Source organism: Talpa occidentalis, unplaced genomic scaffold (genome assembly GCF_014898055.3).
Source record: "Talpa occidentalis isolate TD23 unplaced genomic scaffold, MPIMG_talOcc4v2.1 talOcc4.6, whole genome shotgun sequence".
Classification (NCBI taxonomy): Eukaryota; Metazoa; Chordata; class Mammalia; order Eulipotyphla; family Talpidae; genus Talpa; species Talpa occidentalis.
The window spans coordinates 65547559-65569997 of NW_023604972.1; the positions used below are offsets into that span (position 1 = coordinate 65547559).

The 22439-nt window shown below is 38.9% G+C and overlaps 1 protein-coding gene across 1 annotated transcript in view; it reads left to right on the plus strand.

Annotated features, from left to right (window-relative positions):
* Positions 1 to 2062: 2062 nt before the first annotated feature.
* Positions 2063 to 22439, plus strand: part of MCC (MCC regulator of WNT signaling pathway) — a 336988-nt gene continuing 316611 nt past the window's right edge. Inside the window, exon 1 of the mRNA XM_054688299.1 lies at positions 2063 to 2666. Coding sequence (XP_054544274.1) covers positions 2610 to 2666 — 57 coding nt within the window. The 5' untranslated portion in view covers positions 2063 to 2609. The remainder of the gene's footprint in view (positions 2667 to 22439) is intronic.

The following is a 22439-nucleotide window of genomic DNA, read 5'->3' on the forward strand; positions in this document are numbered from 1 at the left end:
TGGAAGCTCCATCTTCAACAGGTTGAGGAATCTCCACACAGCTTTCCATGGTGGTTGGACCAGTTTGCACTCCCACTAGCAGTGAAGGAGAGTTCCTTTCTCTCCACATCTTTGCCAATATTTGTTGTTACTAGTTTTTTTAATATGTGCCATTCTCACTGGTATGAGATGGTATCTCATTGTAGTTTTGATTTGCATTTCCCCGATTGCAAGTTACGTTGAATATTTTTTGATATGCCTGGTGGCCATTTTTATTTCCTCTTTAGAGAAGTTTCTTTTTAACTCTTCTGCCCATTTTTTGACTGGATTGTTTTCTTTGTTTTTGTTGAGTTTCATCAGCTCTTTGTAGATTTTTGTGATCAGTCCTTTATTGTTAGTGTTGGGTGCAAAAATTTTCTCCCAGTCGGTGGGGTTTCTCTTTGTTTTTGTTATTGTCTCTTTTGCTGTGCAGAAGCTCTTTAATTTGATGTAGTCCCAGCTGTTTATCTTTGCCTTCACTATCACTGCTTTGGGTGATGCATCTGTAAAGATGTCTTTGAGGTGCATGTCATGTAGTGTTTCGCCTATATTTCCTTCTATATATTTTATGGTTTCAGGTCTTGTGTCTAGTTTTTTAATCCATTTTGAGTTGGTTTTTTGCATGGTGTGAGGTAGTAGTCAAGCTTCATTCTTTTGTGTGTAGTGACCCAGTTTTCCCAGCACCATTTATTGAACAAACTTTCTTTGCTCCAGTGCATATTCTTTGCTCCTTTGTCAAAGATTAGTTGGCCATAGATCTGTGGGTTTATTTCTGGGTTTTCTATTTGGTTTGATTGGTCCATGTGTCTGTTCTGGTTCCAATACCATGCAGTTTTGATTATTATGGCTTTGTAGTATAGTTTGAAATCTGGGAGAGTGATGCCTCCATTTCCTTCCTTTTTTTCAGGAGGGTTTTGGCTATTCGGGGTTTTTGGTAGCTCCATATGAATTTCATCAATATTTTTTCTATTTCTTTGAAGAATGACATTGAAATTTAATTGGAATAGCATTGAATCTGTAGATTGTTTTTGGTAGGATGGCCATTTTAATAATGTTAATTATTCTGATCCATGAGCAGGGGATGTCTTTCCATTTCTTTTTGTTATCTTCTATTTCTTTTAACAGTGTTTTATAGTTTTCTTTGTGTAGGTCCTTTACTTCTTTTGTTAGGTTTATTCCCAAGTATTTGATTTTTTTTGTTTCAATAATAAAAGGAATGGTTTTCTTGATTTCTTCTTCTTATGCAAGCAAACTTTTGCTTCTTCTTAAAGAGCAAAATAAACATCTTATTTGGTTTTAAAAAAAGAACTTGGAAATTAATAACACAATGGCTTTTTCATAGAAGGATTCAGGAAGTGCCAAGTTCTGTCACTGGGATGGAGACATTTTGTTCCTATTGTATAGAAAGAGACGGATGAAGTCTCTTTAGCAGTCCCACAGACCGACTGTTTTAAAGAATCAGAGCATTTTCAGTGTATCTCAAGCTCAGCTGGACTTTAACCTTTATGGAGGAAAAAAAACCTAGTTCTTTTAACAATCAATCCCTTCAATCTTTTCTGATACATACGCCAAACCTCACATAATACAAGTCTAGCTCTGCCCAGATGAGATTTTAAAGGAAAGTCTGGAAGTTTGGATGGTAGGAGATTTGAGCCTGACTTAACATCTTTCAAATTTTAATCTTGTATTTCCTTCATGTATCACTTATGCAGAAAATGCACGCTGCCAGTGACAAAGAGGGATTTGCGAGTGATTTTACGTTCTCAGTGTTGATTTTAGACTGATCAAGGGAATGGCCGCCCACACTCATGTAAAATCTGAATGAAACCATAGAAAATTGTCTTGATCTTCCTTACTATGTTATGGAAAGTGGCTTCCAGGAGGGAAGTATTTTTTTGTCTGCTTTGTTTTTAATTTTTCTGCACAATTGCTCACAAGGATCTTCCTGTTTCTTCTCTCCCTCCCGGACTTGGGTGCTGTAATTACTATCGCAGAGACCTGGAAGGATGCCTGTTCTTTGGCAAGGTCTCCTCTGCTCGGCCTCCTCTCGTTCTTTCTGGCTCCGCCTCCTCCGCACACCCTATAGCCAGCAGCTAGACAGCTGGGTTCAATCAGAAACCACTTACTACTCTAGACGATTCAAAGGGGGAAACTTCGGCGTGAAGCGCAGCCGGCTGCAGTCTGTGGAGCTTTCCATCCCCGGGATCCTTCTCGCCCGGTACGCCTGGTGTCTCCGGGGGTCCGATCCTACGAGGAGGTGCCTTCCAGCCTGGTAATGGGTGTGGGCGAGGGACCTTAAGAGAGGCGCGGCGGCACCAGGGTGGTCCCAGCTCGGCCGCTGCAACTGCGAGCGCGCACGCCACCCGGCGGTCTGCAGCCATGGCTGGGCGCTGAAACGCTGGCCGGCCCGGTGCCTCTTAGAAGAGCCTGCATCCTCGATTTTGGCTTCACCGCTGTCCTGGGTGAAAATGGCTGTCTAGACTAAAATGTACCTTAAGGGACCATACTGTGGTTCTCCAGCCAGTTAAGCCCAACGCTTAAGCTCCGAGACCTGGAGGAGGAGGAGGAGCCCAGCTCTGAAAAGTGCAGTCATGAATACTGGAGTTGCCATGAAATATGGAAACGACTCCTCGACAGAACTAAGTGAGGTAAGAAACAGCTGAAATGGGTTCTCTGGTTTCTGAGGCATTGGCTTTTTGGCAAACCCCCTCCTTCGCTATCTACCCCAGCCCCATACTTAAACCCCTCCCCACGCTCCTAGGCTGGAGGCAACATAATTAAAGATTAATAGATTTTTCTGGATCCTGTTTTAACTTGTAGTGCTACTCAAGGAAATGACCTGAACTGGCTTGATATTTTCAGTCTGAAACCAGTAGCTCAAAAAAGAAACTAGCTCTCACCACACCACCAAGGCGTTTACTTTCTGCTTTCTGTGCCTCTGTCCCTTCCCACCACCTTCCCCCAATTTGTGTACAACATTCCTCTATGTAATCAGCAAAAAAAAAAAAAAAAAAAAAAGGTGATCCCAGCCGAACACAAGCCAATGGTAACTAATTGGCTAGGATTGGGGCTTGTGGTGTGATGGGAAACTCACTGGCGTTTTAAATCTATCAATTGACGTATTGGTGTGATGCGTTTGGTTGAGATCAAGCAAGGCGGTCTCTTCTCTGAGGAGGTGAATGGATCAGCACTGGAAGGAAACACATCAAAGCTGCTTAGAACTTTATTTCCTGCCTGAGACTGGACTCCTGACTTTCTGAGGCAAGAATATTTGCAATTTCTGATTCTCACTGCAACATATCATCTAGAATATTTGAGGCTAAAACTACATCAAACAGTATTCAACTATGTGAGATGCCCAAAGCCACCTTTTTTTGATGACTTTAGGGATGTCTCCCCCTCCCCCATCCAAGTCTTTGAATACTTGAGAAGTAGTGATGCCAAACCTAAGGAACTGTATACTTAAAAGAGAGGAAGAAGGCTGTTTTTCCCTATTAGCACCATCACTGAGTCATTTATGGGGGCAAAAGATGAATAAATACCCTGTGCTTCTTATGTATGGCTGAAGACTAGAAAAGGGAAGAAAAGGAGACTGGTGTAAAAGCAGCCAGAAAGGCAGATAGAGGTGATATCAGACTACCAACAGAAAAGGAAAAAATGAAAGGATGGCACCCTCATGGTGTATGTGGGTGTATGAGGGATAGGTTCATGTGGAAAGGGAGTGAAAAAGGGGTAACACTCCCACCCCCCAGGTCTGGGGCTAGGTGAATGCACTTATCCACTATCTGGTTCTTTAAGGGTCTTGTTGCTTTGCTGTTCCTGCTTGGGCTTAGAATAGCTTTTTGAAGTGTTGATCAAATGTGGTAGAAGCATTTCCTAATCCTCAGGATTTTCCTGTAAGGTATAAGTCCTGGGCGATGCTGACAGTAAGGGCCTTTTAACTTAAAAAAGAGAGGTTGTGGGAAGAGGCACAAGGACCTAAGTAACTTTTGCCAATTTCACCTGGAGGGAGAGGTTTCAAATCTAAAATAGAGGGTCCTGGGTCCTTTACTAATGCTAAGGAGAAGGCTTTGGCTTCTAAGGTCATTTAAAAATCTAACACCAAGGGAATCTTTCAGAGTCTCTGCTAGACCTTCACATTTTGTATTTCTCTGTAGCAGCTATAACTATCTTCATTTGAAGTGTGCTATTCAGTTATTTTTGCTTAAAAATAAATCACAGATTCAGAACAAAAGTGGCTAAAAGGCTCAATAGTGAAAGTGGAGAGTGGGATTGACTTTTGTAGTATTGGCATGTATAATAAATGTATTAGCTGAACTGCTAGTGCTGTGAAACCCAGGTGGGAGATCAAGCTCTTTGCTTCTCTGTGGCTACTATTTAGAAAACTTACAGCCACATGAAAGTGTTAAGTGCGCATTATGAACTCTGCGTTAATTGAAACAATTAACATTTGAGCATTGTAAGGACATGGCTTTGTCCCTAAGGAAATAAGTTTTTACACAAACCACATTTTTTACCAGATTTTTCCCTTACTGTCTGCTTGATCATTTTTTGCCTTCTTTCAAACCACTTCTAGATTCAATGATTTTGTTGTCCTCCCAATCCTAGTTTCCCTGTGGATTAACTGCAATAAACTCTAAGAGTAGTTAGTGTTTTGTTTTTGTGCATATTTTAAATTAAGAGGCGCCTCCATGGACAATAACCAAGAGGTCTGTGGCTGGACTGTTAGATAGATAACTGTTACTTTATTTCTTAGTGCTGTGAACCTAATCCTAGCTAAAACAAATTCTAATTTATTTTCATACTTGGTTGGGAGCACTTTCTGATTAAGTGTTTGTATGCAAGTAAGCTTCTGGGACTACTGTGAGAATGAGATAGTCCAGGGTTTGCTAGGGCATTAATATCATAAGGGGAAATAGGTGAGATTAACCTCTGAATAGGAGGGGTTTTTACTTCCAATGTAGATTTCAACTCAAACTTGGAATCCCCCTTTTCAGGATGCCCTGATGTAGGCATGAAGTGGAAGGAAATCTGCTTCCTGGCATCATTGATTATAGTGACTTCCAAAATGGTTTCTCATTTGGGGCTTCTGAGCTACTTATGAAAATGCTGTCCTGGCACACAGGTAATTACTGCTGGAGAAAGTGCCTGATACTGAGAAAGCTGCCTTGTCACCATTTAACTTCTTAAGTGTTAAAGATGGTACATCTTTCTTATTTGGCATTAAAATGCCTCCAGCTAGCAGTGGTAACATATTGGGGTCAGAATAATTTGCTGAATGTCTAGGAAAGGTCTCCAGTATATGGCTATCTCCTACTCACTTCCCTATCAGGACACATCAATTGCCTTACCACCTGAGTTTGTCCTTCTGTAAGCCCACATGTACCTGGCAACACTACCCATTCTTCTGCCATAACCCTTACCACCCTGTATACCATTTATTCCTGTGTTTGTCTGTCTCAGAAGTTTACCTGTTAGGGAGTGTTCAATGGTCAGAGCAATACTTCTTTCTCAGGGAACATTCTTGCAGCATGGTTGACAGTTAAGAATGATGGAAAGAAGTAAAAAGAAAAGACTAAAAGGAAAATGGTGTGGCCCCTACTGTATATTCTCAACTTCCTTCTCCCTGAAGTTAAGATCCTGGTTACAGAACCCCTTACCCCCCATCTCTTTCTGAAGGCACCCAGGAGCCCCAGACCTCCAACTGGGTTTGGAAAACTTTGCTTCAGCTAAATCTCATGGGAATGCCTGAATGTGTGTTTCTACATATTCTCTCTTAAGGGCAGAGATCAGTGTGGGGGTCACTTGGATGCAGGGTCTAGTCCTAGCCTGTGGGAGTAGCTTTAGAAGTTGGAATTAGATTATGTTATTGCATTAGAAATGATAAATGTGAAGGATGGCAATGTTAATTTTTTTTTTAAGATTTATTTATTTATTTATACAAGCACTGGGTACAGTCAGAAGCGCAGGAGGGTGAGAGAATTCACCAGAGCCAGAATGGGGAACAGAACAGGCAGACTGACGAAATACACTGCTGAGGGGATCAGTGGGCAAGGCAGGAGAGGTCTGTCGCGGCATGTGGAACCCTCGCCAGCAGCCAGGGATTGAACCGGTGCTGCAGAGGCTGCGGGCAGCTTCTCAGCCCAGCGCTCAACCACTGCGCCACCAGGGGAGGCCCAATGTTAATATTTTGCTGAAATACTTCAAATGAAGCAATATTGTGCAAAACTACTTATTTCATCTTGCAAGCATTCCCTCCTTTATGCATATCAAAGGTTAAATCCATGTTTTTAAAGACATGTTGATAACAGTACAACAAAACTTTTTTTGACATGCAATAAGGTTGGTATACAGTAGCATTCTCTTAGAAATTACTGCTGTCCATTGATACTCTGTTTAAAGTAAAGTTGTTAGTGCTTGTGAAAATGGTAAGCTAATGCTGCTAGCCTTATCATGGTTTCTTTACAAATTGAAAATGAGTATGTGGTGTTTAAGGATAAGAATGTGGAGAGTAAATCTGTATATAATTGTGCCCTACATTCAGGAAGACATCTTTTCTGACAAAGATAGGAAAGTTCCTGTGGTTAAGCTTCTGTATTCATTTGTAAGTGATAGAAATATGTTAATAGGTTTTATTTTGGGGGAATGATTTTAATCTCGTGGGAGTGATAAAGATTTCAATTCATTTCGTGTGTGCCTGCAGTAGAGCATTGATAAGTCCTTTTAAGCGTGTGGGTGAGGACCCACAGTCAGACACCCCATTTTGTATCAGGGCTGCCCTATAACAATTTTACTAATGTAAGTTTTTAAAAATATCAGTGTTCATATGGAGATTCCAATAAGGTCTGGGCTACTGTGTGGGTTTTATTCAAAATGTGATTGCAATATTCCTCAGTGGTGGAATTAAGTTATCATCAAAGCAATCAGCCTGTGATGTTGTAACTGGGTGGTCCCCCGGAAAAGGGGAGGTTTCAGGTTCCCTGCCCCACCCAAGTGAGTGTGGAGCTAAGCAGGGAGGAGAAGAAGGGAGGAGAAGGGAGGAAGCAGGATGGAGAGCAAGAAGAAGACCTGGAGGAGGTATGCTCTACAGAGCAGAGAGACATGTGAAAAAACTGCACTGGCTTTTTGGTCCTAGACTAGTTGAAACAGCTGTGGGTGAGAGACGTGTGGAGAGATTTAAGATGGCAGCTTCTTGATTTTGCTTTTGCTTTTTTCCTCCCAGACTTGTCTTATTGTTTCTGACCCTTTCCTATGGTTCCCCTCTGGAAGGCGCTTGTGGCAGGCTTTTGGACCTTGCCTTGGGCCAGTCCTGTTTGGCTGGACTTTTACCCATAAGGGGACCGGTAACTTCAGGTGCTTGAATTGAAAACTATATTGTCTTTTCTGTATTGTGCACTGATTGTATTGAAGTTCCTTTCCATTAAAGTTCTATATGTCTTGATGTGGCAGATGGCAGAACCTATTTAGAGCAGGCGGGTTTGAGGATTATGGGGTGCCCCTCTCCCTGTCCTGTAACAATGCTTTGGGGCTCTAACTGCACCACTGGTTCACTAGATGGGAAGTTGGCACATATTCTACCACAAATGATGAGGCTCATACAGTGTCATAAACACAGTGCAGCAGTTGGAACAAAGATGTTATGTAACAAGCTATGTGGAGAGTTCCGAGGCTTATGCTTTTAATAAAAAAATTAACCTTTTCAAGGTTTTTCTACCATCAAAGACCCCAGGTAAAATGCTTTTCCTTTCACATCCTGTCTTTATTTCAACAAGTAATTTGAGGAAAAATTTTAATTGCTTTAAAAAAATATTCTAACATATGAATGGTTAATAGGAAGAGGCCAGTTAAAGAAAAAAGACATTAGATTGTAAATTTCTAGACAGCAATATGCAGACAGTTATGTCCAGTGTTCAGGAATAGTACTCAAAATTGCTAAGCCTACGTATGCCTATTTTCTGTCATTTCCCTGCTTAACACCCTTCATTTCAGGTACCCTACTCTATTTCTCTGTTGACCATCTATCTCTGGCCACTTCATACCCTTACATTCCAACTTCCAGCCAACTCAACTGTGTCCAGTTGAGTGCTGTTTTTCTTTGACCTCAAAACTTGCAATTTTCAGCAGAGCTGTACCTCTGCTGAAACATTCTCCGTATCCTCAACCTTGACTTATCTGGCTCCTGCTCGTCTTAGAAGACTTAGTTCAAGAATTAGTTCCCATAATAATTCTCATGACATTCTAATAAGGTCTAGGTTTCATGCTCTCCCCTGTGCTCTGATACACCAGCCATTTCTGCATTATAGCACTTACTACCATACAGATATGCAGATTTGCTGCTATTTGCACTGGCATGGTGCCTAACCCCTCAACATTCCCTTTGAATGAATGACCTTAATTTCAACCTATGCAGTAGTATATAGGTTCTATATTTAGGAGCATTTGCTAGTGAGGAATGGAATCTCAGACAGATTAAACCTCTTGTGCAAGGTCACATATCAAGCAGGTGGCATTATGATATTCTAAAAGTCCCTGCTATTTGCATAATACCTGCAGTCTTCTCAGAATATGTGGTCATGGCCTCCAGAAGTGGCCTTGGAGATGGTGGGTAGGTTGAAAGAGAGACATCTGGAAGGATGACCAAGCTCCTGAGAGGATTATGCTAATACAGATTGGTGATTTCATATAAAATCCAATTAATGAGGAATAATGAGTCTGTTTTTGGGCAGGCTGAGTTTGAAAATGTGGTCATCTAAGTACAAATGTGCAATAGGTTATGTGATGAAAAGGTTCAGGGAGAGGTCAAGATTAGGACTGTCTGGTCTTCATAGCTATTCTCCTACAATGCAGATGAGTTGATAGCTGATGTTATAGTCCACTTCAGCTCCTCCACAATACATGCTTATAGCTTATGTACACATAAGTTACAAAGTGGTACTGCTCTGTGTGCTCAAATGTAGGTAAAAGGAATCTAGTCTGCCCTTAATATATTATTATATGTATAGTTGACTCTTGAACATTGAGAGATACTAGCTTCAAGATGCTGCCTTCCCCCACTGTAAGGAACATGAGTTCAAATCATGCTATTTTTTGCCTTCCATGCAACAGACAACCCATACCTTGAAATGCTTTTTTCCACCATACATCTAACAAAAAATAGATGGGCCTTGCATTTGCAACAGCATGCCTATGGGCATTTAACAGTGTAAAGGGTTGGCTAAGCAAATTGTCTCAGAGAACTGACAGTGAACCTACCTGGATTGGGATGGTTGGATGACACCCACTTACCCCAGGATAGCCAAATTGGCAGATGCTCAAGTACCTTGCAATCTACCCTCCTTATCCAAGGTTCAACCAACCGATATGCAGAATTGCAGACAGAAAAAATATCTACTTATTAGTGCACCTGTGCAGTTTAAACCTATTGATATGTTGTTTAAAGGTTATGCTTAAGTTGTGGTTCTGAATTATTTAAGAAAAATTAGCTATTAACTAGACTTACTATGGTGATCATTTTATAATATATACAGATGTAGAATTATTATGTACTACACCTGAAACTAATATAATGGTTTGTATCAATTTTATCTCACTTAAAATCTCTGAATAGCTTGGCCCAATACAATAACGTTTGTTCTTACAATTCCTCCTCAGAAAAAGGGCAGGATAAACAGATTGAATAAGTGGCTATGTTCATGAAAGTAATGTGTTTACCAGAATTTGGAAAATATGTGTGAGTAAGCAAAACATCTTGTAATTATACTACTGGATAGTATTTGGGTATATTCTTTTGCTTATAAATAATCTTTAAAGGAATAATACTTTTTATTTTTTTATTTTTTTAATTCTTTTCCTAGAACTTAATGCAATTTCTTGCAATCTCTGGCAATCTCATTTCTTCTTTCTTTATTGCAGTAACTGGTTTATAACACTACATATGATTTAGGGAAATAAGGTCATACCTTTCAGATGTATGTTACTGCACTACACCCACTATCAAAGTCTCCACAGTCCTTTACTCTAGTCCATTGGGCCACGTCTGCATGTTTCCTCCCCCTCTATTACCTTCAATTTTTCAATTGTATTTCTTTTTTTTTTTCTTAAAGATTTATTTATTTTTATTTTTATTTATACAAGCACTGGGTACAGTCAGAAGCGCGGGAGGGTGAGAGAATTCACCAGCGCCAGAGCGGGGAGCAGAACAGGCAGATGGATCGAAATACACTGCTGAGGGGAGCAGCGGGCGGCAGGAGAGGTCTGCGCGCCATGTGGGACCCTCCTCCGGTGGCCGGGGAGCAGCCGGGGATCGAACTGGCGCTGCAAAGGCTGCGGGCAGCTTCGCAACCCAGCGTTCAACTGCTGAGCCATCGGAGAGGCCCTCAATTATATTTCTAAGGTTAGTTTTAGTTTACTTTCATCAGTTCCTTTGTTGTTGTTTTTTTCTATGTTTTGCATACATAACTGAAATCATCCAATAATTGTAAGTATCCTGATTTCACTTTTCACATAGTCCCCTCCAGTTCCCTGAAGGTTGTCACAAATGAGTTTATCCTTTTTTAATAGCTGAGTGGTATTCGTATATATCTATATCTATATATGTCATGTCTTCTAATCCATTTTTGTGTTGATAGGCATTTAGGTTGATTCCATAACTTGGCTATAGTGGTTTAGTGCTGTAATGAACATAAGAGTGAATATATCCCTTTGAATTAGTGATTTTGTGTTCTTTGGATAGATATTTAGGAGTATAATTGCTGGATCACTTGTAATACCTATGTTTCATGTTTTGAGAAACCTCCATACTATTTTCCATAAGGGCTAGACCAGTCTATATTCCCATTGAGTGTATGAGGGTTCCTTTTTTTAATACTCTTGCTAACATTTGTAGTTTCTGGGGTTTTTTTTTTTTTTTTTTTCTTCTGATATGGACCATTGTCACTGGAGTGAGGTTCTGTCTCAATGTTGTCTCAATGTTGTTTTGATTTCCCTGATGTAGAATATTTTTTCATGCGCCTGTTGGACTTCTTTAGGTTTTCTTTGGGACCTCTTTACCTCTTCTGATCATTTTTTGATTGTTTTCTTTGTCTTTTTGTTGAGTTGTATGAATTCTTTGTAGATCTTGGATATTAGCTCCTTTTCAGATGTAGGATGTATACATATTTCCTTTCATTCAGCAGGTGCTTTTTCTCTCGGTGATAATTACATTCACTATGCAGAAATTATTTGGCTTTGTGTAGTACCATTTGTTTATTTTTGCTTTTGTTTTCTTGCTTTAGAATTAAATCCCCAAAGATATTCATGAAGCCATTGTTATATATAGTTTTACTTATTTTTTCCTGTGTATTTTATGTTTTCCACTCTTACATCAAAGGTCTAATCCACTTTCAGTTATTTTTGTGTGTATGACATGAGAGAGTGGTCTAGTTTTATTTATCTGCACATGGCTCTTCTTTGTTTCCTAGCGCCATTTGTGCTAGGACATTCCTTTCTCCACTTTATATTCTTGGCTCCTTTGTGGTAAATTAACTGTACAAATAAGTGTGCCTTATTTATGACTTTCAATTCTATTCCATTGTTTGACATGTCTATTTTTAGTCCAATACTTTACTGTTTTGATTACTATAGCCTTGTAGTATAATTTGAAACCTGGGAGCATGATATCTCTATACCTCTTCTTTTTTTGTCAATGTTGCTTTGCTCTTCATTGTCTTTGTAGTCCATATAAATTTTAATAATGTTTCTGTTTCTTTGAAAATACCACTGAAAGTTTGATAGGGGTTGCATTGAATCTATAGGTCACTTTGGGTAAACTGGACATTAACAACATTAATTCTAATTGGATGATTATCTGATTGGATAATCATCTTTCCATTTCCTTGTATCTTCTTTTTCTTTTAACATGTTTTATAGTTTTCATTGAATAAGTTGTTTATTTCCTTTTCTAGGTTTATTTCTAGGTATATAATACTTTTTGATGTTATTGTAAATGGGATTGTTTTCTATCTCTTTTAATTATTTGCATATAGGAATGCAGCAGACACTCATGTTGATTTTGTAGTCTGCCAATTTATTATACTGAATTGCTGTTTCTAAATTTTTTTTAGTGGAGTCTCTATGGTTTTCTGTGTATATTGCCATGTAACATGCAAAATTTGGTATTTTACTTCTTTTCCAATTTGGAATTTTTTTATCTTTATCTTGCCTAATTGCTCTAGTTAGAACTTCCAATACTATGTTGAACAGTAGTGATAAGAGTGGATGTCCTTATCATATAACTGACCTTAGAGGAAAAACATTGGTTCTTGCCATTGAGGATTATGGCATGTGGGTTTGGCATATATTGCTTTTATTACGATGAGCTGTGTCCCTTCTCTCATTTTTTTAAAAAAAAATATGTTATTGATGAACGATTGTTTTACATCCTTAGCATTGGGACAGCATAGGATATACCCCCTCAGGTGTAGTTACTATTAGCAGTTCCTGCACCAAACCACCACAATAGTCCACAGTACTCTCCCCCTTCTCCATCCCCCAACTTTCATCACTCTGAAAGCCACAGATCTATGTTCAGATTTTCAGGGTCAGCTTTAAAGTTTTTATTTGTCTGAACCTTGGTTTGGATTTTCTAGTAGACTCCACTTATAAGTGACAACATCCAATATTTATCTTTTCCCTTCTGGATTATTTTATGTAGTATAATCACTTCCAGCTCAACCTATGTTTCTGCAAATGGTTTGAGTTCATCTTTATTGATCATTAAGTACTATTCCATTGTGTATATGTACAAAACATATTCTTGATTTACTCACCTGTGTTTGGGCCATAGTTCCCTATCTTGGCTATTAAATAAATGCTGCAATAAACATAGGACTGCAGGTTTCCTTTTAAATTAGTATTTTTGTGTTCTTTGGGTAGATACCTAAGAGTGGAATTGCTGCATTGTATGGTAGTTCTATTTTTAGTCTTTTGAGATAACTCCACACTACTTTCCACAGGGGTAAGCCAGTCAACATTCCCACCAATGATGTTGAAAGGATTCCTTTTCCTCCACACCCTCTCCAGTATTTGTCATTTCTGGTCTTTTTGACATGGGTAATTCTCAGAAGTGCCAGGTATTGTCTCATTGTGGTTTTGATTTGCATTTCTGTGATGATAAGTGTTGGTGAATACTTTTTCATATGCCCGGTGGCTATCTATATGCTTTTGTTGAAAAAGTGCCTATTTAGTAGCTCCTGTGATGATTTTTTTGATTGAATTGTATAAGTTTTTTGTAGGTCTTTGGTTTCAGTTCCTTGCCAGATGTATGGTGTGCAAAAATTTTCTCCCATCATTCAGTAGTATGTCTCTTTGTTTTGATTAGTCTTTTTTTATACAGAAGATTTATTTTATTTTATTTTATTATTTTATTTGAGCTGCTGCTGGGAGTGAATCCACAAAGATATCTCTGAAGCTTATATGATGGACTGTTTTGCCAGTTTTCTTCTATGCATTATATAGTTTCAGTCTTAGAGCCAACTCATCCATTTTGAGTTGATTTTTGAGTATAGTGATAAGATAGGGGTCCAGTTTCATTCTTTTGTAAGTGACAGTCCAATTTTCCCAACACCATTTATTAAAGAGACATTCCTTAGTCCAGTGTATATTTCTTATTCTTTGTTATATATGGCTTTATTTCTATGTTCTCAGTTCTAGTCCATTGGTCTGTCTATCTGGTTTTTGTTCCAGATCCATGCTGTTAATTATGACTTTATAGTTACTTTGAACTCTGGACTTGTAATGGCACATTCCCTCTTTTTTTGTCAGGATAGCTTTGGCTATTTTGGGTTTTCTGCATTGTTCCATGTGAATTTTAGTAATGTTTGTTCAGTTTCTTTGAAGAATGCTATTGAAATTTTTATTGGGAGTACATTAAATCTGTAAATTGTTTTGGGTAGGATGGCCATTTTTACAATGTTGAGTCCTCCAATCCATCAGCAGGAAATATCTTGCCATTTCTTTGTTTATTCTTTTTCTTTAAATAATGACTTATAATTTTCCTTGTATAGGTCCTTCACTACCTTTGTTAGGCATTTATTTATTTATTTATTTATTTATTTATTTATTTATTTATGTGTGTGTGTGTGTGTGTGTGTGTGCGCTTGTAAATGGGATGGTTTTATTAATTTCTTACTCTTTCAGCTCATTGTTTATATAGGGGAAGGAAACTGATATTTTGGTGTATTGATTTTATAACCTCCCACTTTGTTGAAATGGTTTACTGTTTCATTTTTCCATGGAATTTTTAGGTTTCTTTATCTTATGTCACCTTCAAATAATGATAGCTTTATTCCTTCATTCCCAATTTATAATTCTTTTGTATGTTTCTCTTGCCTAATTGCTCTAGCTAGAACTTTAAATTCTATGTTCTATAATGGTGAGAATGGACATCCTTTTCTTATATCAGATCTTAGTGGTAAAGTGGTGAGAATGGACATCCTTTTCTTATATCAGATATTAGTGGTAAGACTTTCAATTTTTCACTATTGAGAATGATGCTAGCTATGGGTGTGTCATATGTCTTTTATTACATTGTGATATGTTTCACGTATCCTCAGTTTTTCAAGGGTTTTCATAATAATTGCATGTTGAATCTAATCAAATGCTTTCTCAGTATTTATTGATATGAACATGCTTTTTACTTTTTTTTGTTGTTGATGTGGTGAATTATGATCACTGATTTTTTGATGTTAAACCATCCTTGTGTTTCCTGGTATAAATCCCTCATGGACATGATCCTTTTAAACTTTAAGATTTTATTGAGCATATTTGTGTCTATACTCGTTACGGAGATTGTTCTATCATTTATTTTTTGTGTTGTCTTTGTTTGGTTTGCTATTAGAGTGATATTGGCCTCATAAAATGTGTTTGTAAGTGTTCCTTCTCTCTCAATTTTTTGAAAGAGTTTGAGAGGCCTTCCTGGTAGCACAGGGGTTAAAGTCTCAATGCTATCAAGCTATTGCCAGCCACCATGGCATGAATTCAATTCCCAGCCAGAGAGCTACCCACATGGTGAAGCAGATTTCTCCTGTCTCACCAGCTGCTCCTCTCAGCAGTGTATTTCAGTAAACCCACCTGCTCTGCTTGCCACTTTGTCTCTGGTGAACCCTCTCACCCCCTGATCTCTGGCCTATACCTCAGTTCTTATATGCATAAATAAATAAAATCTTTTTAAAAAAAAGTTTGAGAAGGGTAGGCATTAATCCAATTTTGAAAGTTTAGTAGAACTCGCTTGTGAAGCCATCTAGACCAGCACTATTTGGGGAGGGGAGAGTTTTGATTACTGTTTTACTTTCCTTGCTTATGATTGGTTTGTTCAGGTTTTCTAATTCTTCCCTATTGAAGCATAAATGATTGTATAATTCTAAGATTTTGTCTTGTCTAGGTTGTTGACTTGTTGGCATGTAAATGTTCATAGTCATTACTTTTTATTCTCTGAATTTCTTCAGGGTCTGTGGTAACTTCCCCTTTTTGTTTTTTAAATTATTTGAGTTTTCTCCCTCTTGGTGAAACTAGCTAGAGGTTTGTCTTTGGTTTTTCGTTGTTATTGTTGTTAAGAACCAGCATTTTTTATTAACTTCAACATATGAATTTTATTTTTATTTTATATATATTTTACATCATTCTTCATTTTTGTACAATGTATGCTTTCTCCTCTCAGGTGTATTCTTTGTAAAATTTCACCACCAATTGACCTGTGCACAATCACCATAGTCCCCTGTGCTCTTCCCTCCCTTGTTCTGAGCCTTCTCCCTACTCCTCCCCTGCAGAATGTCCCTGATTTATAGTTGTCTGTTGATTTTGTTTTTTAATTTATTATAATTATTTTTTCCTGATCCCTTGTTTGTTTCCTCTACATTCCTCCTTTAAATGAAACCATCTGATATTTTTCTTTTTCTTTCTAGCTTATTTCACTGAGCATAATCCCTTCCAGCTCCATCCATGTTGTTGCAAATGGCATGAGTATATCTTTTTTGATTGCTGACTAATATTCCATTGTCTATGTATACCACTTATCTGTTGAGTTATCTGTTGAGGCTTTTGGGTTGTTTCCATAGCTTGCCTATTGTAAATACTGCTGCATTAAACATAGGGGTGCAGGTATCCTGTTGAATACCTGTTTTTGTGTCCTCTGGGTAAGATTCCTAGGAGTGGAATGGCTGGATCATATGGAAGTTCCATTTTCAGTAGTTTGAGGAACCTCCACAAAGCTTTGCATAGTCGTTGTGTAACAGGGTGGTCCCCAGGAAAGGGGGAGGTTCCCTGCCCCACCCAAGGGAGGGTGGAGCTGAGCAGGAAGAGGAGAAGCTGCAGAAGAGACTGAGGAAGGAAGCAGGATGGAGCCAGGAGACCTGGAGGAGGCGCATGGAGCCTAGAGACACGTGAAGAAACTGTGTTTGTCTTTTGGTCGTGGACTGGGTGACACAGATGTGGGTGAGACCCGTGGGGAGGTGACAATGGCAGCTTTTATCTTGATGTTGATTTTGCTCTTTTCCTTCCGGGCTTGTCTGGTTGTTTCTGACCCTTTTCTGTGGGTCCCCACTGGAAGATGCTTTAGATTTGTGGCAGGCTTTGGGGCCTTGTTCTGGGCCGATCCCATTTGGATGGAGTTTTACCCATGAGGGGACGGGTAACTTTGGGTGCTTGATTTAGAAACTAGATTCTTTGCCTTTCCTGTATTGTTTCCTAATTGTATTAAAGTTCCTTCCCATTAAAGTCTCATGTTTTGTGTTGATGCGGCGGATGGCAGAACCCTACATAGAATAGGCAGGTTTGCGGGGTTTGGGCTGCCCCTCTCCCTGTCCTATAACAGTTGGAACAGTTTGCTTTTCCAACCAGCAATGTAGGAGAGTTCCTTTTTCTCCACATCCTTGTCAGCATTTGTTGTTGCTGGTATTTTTTTTAATATGTGTAAGATAGGCACAAGATTGTTTCTGAACATTTGGTAGAATTAATTTGTAAAGCCATCTGGTCCTGAGCTTTTGTTTTTGGGGAGGGTTTTGATTACTGTTCCAGTTTCACTGCTTGTAATTGGTCTGTTTAGGTGTTCTATTTCTTCTTCTTCTTCTTTTTTTTTTTTTTGTGGGACCCTCACCAGCGTCCGGGGAGCGAACCAGTGCTGCAGAGGCTGCGAGCAGCCTTGCAGCCCAGTGCTCAATCACTGCGCCATCAGGGGAGACCCTGTTCTATTTCTTCTTTTTCTAGCTTTGGATGATTGTAAAGTTGTACGAATTTGTCCATCTCTCCTAGATTATTTAATTTGTTTGCATGTAACTGAAGAACCAGCTTTTGGTTTGAATGTTTGGATATCTATTTCTGCTCTAAATTTTATTATTTCCTTCCTTCTACTGACTTTTGGGGTATTTTTTCCCTTCTTTTTCTAGTTCCTCAAAATGAGAGAGTAGGTTGTTTATTTGGGCTCTTTTTTTTTTTTTAATAGAGGCATGTTTTATTTATTTATTTATTTGTTTTGTTTATACATGCGCTGGATACAGTCAGAAGCGCGGGAGGGTGAGTGAGAAATTCACCAGAGCCAGAGCGGGGAGCAGAGCCGTCAGAAGGACCGAAGTACACTGCTGAGGGGAGCAGCGGGCGGCAGGAGAGGTCTGGGCGCCATGCAGGACCCTCCTCTGGTGGCCCGGGAGCAGCCGGGTATTGAACCGGCGCCACAGAGGCCGCAGGCAGCTTCACAACCCAGCGCTCAACCGCTGCGCCACCGGGGAGGCCCTGGGCTCTTTCTTATTTCTTGATATGGGCTTCTGTTGCAATATACTTCCCTCTTAGTACTGCACTTGCTGTTGTCCCATACATTCGGGAATGTTGTGTCCTCATTATTAGTGTCAAGGTATTTTTTTATTTCTTCTTTGATTTCCTCATTAATTCAGTGGTCATTCAGTAATGTGTTGTTCAGTCTCCACTTATTTGCAGATTCCCCTGCTTTCTTTTTGTGATTTCTAGTTTTATAGCTTTATGATCAGAGAAAATGCTTGATATAATTTCAATAATCATGGTCTTATTGATGTTTGTCTTGTAACCCAGTCTGTGTTGAATACTGGAGAATGTCCCATGTGTACTTGAGAAAAATTTTTATTTTGCTTTTTGGTGGACAGTGACCTGTAAATTTCTATTAGACACATATGGTCTAATTTAAAGTGATTTGGGGGCCTCCCTGGTGGCGCAAGGTGTTAAGCACCCCACTATGATGCAGTCTGCAGCCTCTGCAGCATGAGTTCAATCCCTGGCCATCCACATGGCACAGCAGACCTCTCCTGACTCGCCCGCTGCTCCCCTCAGCAATGTATTTCTGTCATCTGCCTGTTCTGTTCCCCACTCTGTCTCTGGTGAATCCTCTCACCCCCGCATCTCTGGCCTGTACCCCAGCTCTTGTATGCATAAATAAATCTTTTAAAAAAAATTAAGTGATTTTATCTTTTTTTTTGTCTTATTGAGGTGAGTCCATTGGTGTGAGAGGGGTGCTGAAATTTCCTACCGCATATGTATTTTTTCCAATGTCTGCTTTCAGAGTTGATAGTAATTGCCCAATATATCTTGGCATGCTCCTTTGTTTGGTGATTTTATATTGATAAGTGTTAAATCTTCCTGATGTATTTTTCCCTTAATTATCATGTGGTGTTCTTTCCTGTCTCTTGTTATCTCTTTGACCCGGAAGCCTATCTTAGCTGATATAAGATAACTCTTCTTGCCTTCCTTTGTGTCACATTTGCTTCTAGAATTGTTTCTGTTCCTCCTTAGAACTTTGATGGGTTTTGTGAAGATAGCAGACGGTTAGATATTTTTTCCTAATCCAGCTAGTAGCTGTGATTTTGTTTGGTGAATTTAGAGTGACTATTAACATATCAATCCCTGTTATTATCATTTTTTTTAAAGATTTATTTATTTATAGAAGCACTGGGTACAGTCAGAAGCACAGGAGGGTGAGAGAATTCACCAGAGCCAGAGCGGGGAGCAGAACAGGCAGAATGATGAAACACACTACTGAGGGAAGCAGTGGGCGCAGCAGGAGAGGTCCGTGCGCCATGTGGGACCCTCGCCGGCGACCAGGGATCGAACCAGAGCTTTAGAGGCTGAGGGCAGCTTTGCAGCCCAGCACTCAACCGCTGCGCCACCAGAGGAGGCCCGTTATTATCATTTTGTCCATAATTTCGTGGTCCTATTTATTTCCTTGTTCAGTTTTTTGTGTTATTTCTCTCCCTGTTTATATACTAAAGCTCTGTTTAATCTAGTTATTGCAACTATTTAAGATTCTCTTTGTCTGAGATAGCCATTATCCCTCCATCATATCCAAAGCAGAGCTTTGCAGGCTAGAGTGTTCTTGGCTGGCATTTTTTATCTGTTAGTATTTTGAATATTTCATTCAATTCTCTTCTTGCATATAATGTGTTCTGAGGAGTCTGATTTTATCTTAATCAGGGTTCCTATATAGGTTATCTATATAGGTCATGCTTTCTTTGTTTGGACTCTTGGAAACTATTATATGTTTTGCTGTAGTTTTCATATTACTGAGGTAGTTTGGTTTTCATTTAGCTTGTATTTTTATGTTCATTTCTTTTTTCAAAGTCAGAAAATTTTCTTCCATTATTTCTTTAAATAATTTTTCAGTTTCCTTATCTCTCTCTTCCCCTCTGGGATACCTATGTTTCTTATATTTCCTTTCCTCTTGGAGTCATAATTCTCAAAGTGTTTCTTTCTATTTCTTTCTGGTTTTTGTTTTGTTTTGTTCTTACTATGTTTCACTTTTAAAGTGAAGTTTTTTTAAAGATTTATTTATTTATGCATACAAGAGCTGGGGTACAGGCCAGAGGTGCAGTGGGTGAGAGCATTCACCAGAGATTCAGTGGGGAACAGAACAGGCAGATGTACTGAAATACACTGCTGAGGGGAGCAGTGGGCAAGGCAGAAGAGGTCTGCTGTGCCATATGGGTAGCTTCCTGGCCAGGGATTGAACTTGTGCTGCAGTGGCTGTGGACAGCTTCTTAGTGCTGTGTCTTAACCCCTTGCACCACTATTTTCACTTTTTTTTGGAGAAAGGGCTTATGAATGTACTCACTCTTGATATTACTGTGTTTCTTTCATCATTCAGTTTATTATTATTATTATTATTATTATAAATGAGAAGATTCTTAGGGTCTTGTTTTTTTTTTTTTTTACCATGACCATTTGCATAGTGTTATTTGGATGTCTTAATCCATTTTAATCATGAAAATGCCTTTATTTGGTCCAGCTGCCTACTTGGAATCCATACAAGTCTACTCTCACTGGCCTTTTCTAAAAATCTTGTAACATTTGGTCTCTACATACACATAATATGTACTAAAGGGTGCCTTTGTCTTGCTTTTTATGCTTACATTTTTCCTGCTCAACAAGCTTGCAAGCACTTCAGTAATTGGGAGTGGCCAGTGCTATTGTACACTCCTGCTTTCCCTCTGTGATACCTAATACAATACAGGAAATCAAAGACCCAATTGAGAAAGATCCTGTGTGTTGAAAGCATGAGTCAGAATACTGAATTTCTGATCCTCAATTGTGCATCAGTTTACTAAAATCTCACTGCGCATCTACAGTGCTTTCCCTGAAGGCACTTTTTAGGAAATTGTGAAATGAGAAACTTCTCATCCCTATATAATACACTGTAACTGAGAGTGGAATTTTGCCAGAAGGAATAAAGGACATATATTCACAGCATCTCTATTGTTTGCTGGGAGCTGCATTGATTCAGTAATTGGTAGTGAGTCAATTTCCTGCTCATTTCCTGCAGTTTACCTCTTCCCACTCCAAAATTTTGCCCAGTATCACTTAGTCCCTCAGGAACTGCTCTGATAAATATAGTAGGTTATGCTTCTTTCCTATTATCATGAGACTAATAGATCTCTCTTCAAATTACAGTAGTAAGCAGTAGTAACTTGTCTTAACTATTCCCTGTCCCATTTCTGTAGCTACTATTACTGGTAGCCCCAAGAATAAATAGCCACTTTCTTAATGTTTTACATTTTTATGATTCTGTGCTGCCTGCTCACTTGATAGTCAGTGGTTTTATTAGCTTGTGATTAAAAATTCCAATAAATAAAAAAAGAATTACTGCAATTTATTGAAAGAAGAGTCTCATAAATTCTCAAGAAACTGATTATATTCTGTTACTTGTTTTGCAAGAATTCTAATAGGCTTATTCCTATGTCTAGATTAGTTGTTGGAAAAGGGAACATATTCTAATATCGACAAGTATATCCTGATAATCAGAAATCAACAAGAAAGCAAAAAAATTAACAAGAAAGAAATGATAATACTTTGTTGTTAGAAGGGTTTTCTTACACTTGGTTATGTTAAAATGAGTGTGGTAGCGTGCTCGCTTCGGCAGCACATATACTAAAATGAGTGTGGTAGCTCCTGATTTTAAATTGAAAAAGGAAATTAAATTACCTGTTTACTTTTTTTATGTAGCCTGTAAAGGGAAGAATTAAAAGAATGCCTATCAACCTGATTACAATTGTAGGCTTTCTAAGATTGGAAAAAAAAAATCCACAATATTTATATAGGTGAATGATAGATATTTAAACATTGTCAGTGGTGTGGTATGTGGCCATATTTTATTAAAAAGAGGTGATAATGCTGGCTTACATTGGAGTGCTTACTACATGCCTGACACGATGAGGAACATGACTCAGAGATTAAATAACTTACTGAATGCTACAGAGTAAGTGGCCTTCAATAATTAATATTATTATTTAAAGATTTATTTATTTATACAAGCACTGGGTACAGTCAGAAGCGCGGGAGGGTGCGAGAATTCACCAGAGCCAGAGCGGGGAGCAGAACAGGCAGAAGGACCGAGGTAAACTGCTGAGGGGAGCAGCAGGCATGGCAGGAGAGGTCTGCGCGCCATGTGGGACCCTTGCCAGTGGCCGGGGATTGAACTGGTGCTGCAGAGACTGTGGGCAGCTTCTCAGCCCAGCGCTCAACCACTGTGCCATAGGGGAGGCCAGCCTTCAATAATTAAACCCACACTTATTTCTCACCAGTGAAACTGAAATAAAATGTAAACTAGCTAAAAGTGGTAAAGATCCTATTGTGTTTAAAGTAACTATTTGTTAAATGATAAGTAATCTTTGATTATGCAAATATTATTACTCATCTGAATTTCTGTCAAGGTAACCAAATGTTCTCTTTTACCCAAGAATTTCAGTGCAGAAGCTGAGTTTTTCTTGAGCAAACTAGGTTGGTCACTTATTTCTCATGTCAATAGAAAATTTTGTTTCTAATTTCACAGTAGGAAATTCTTTAATAAACCATCTTTTCTTTCTAAGTAGCTCTCTTGCTACTGGGTTTTTTCTGTCTTCCTTTTAAGATTTGAGTCTGGAAACTTCACTGTGTCT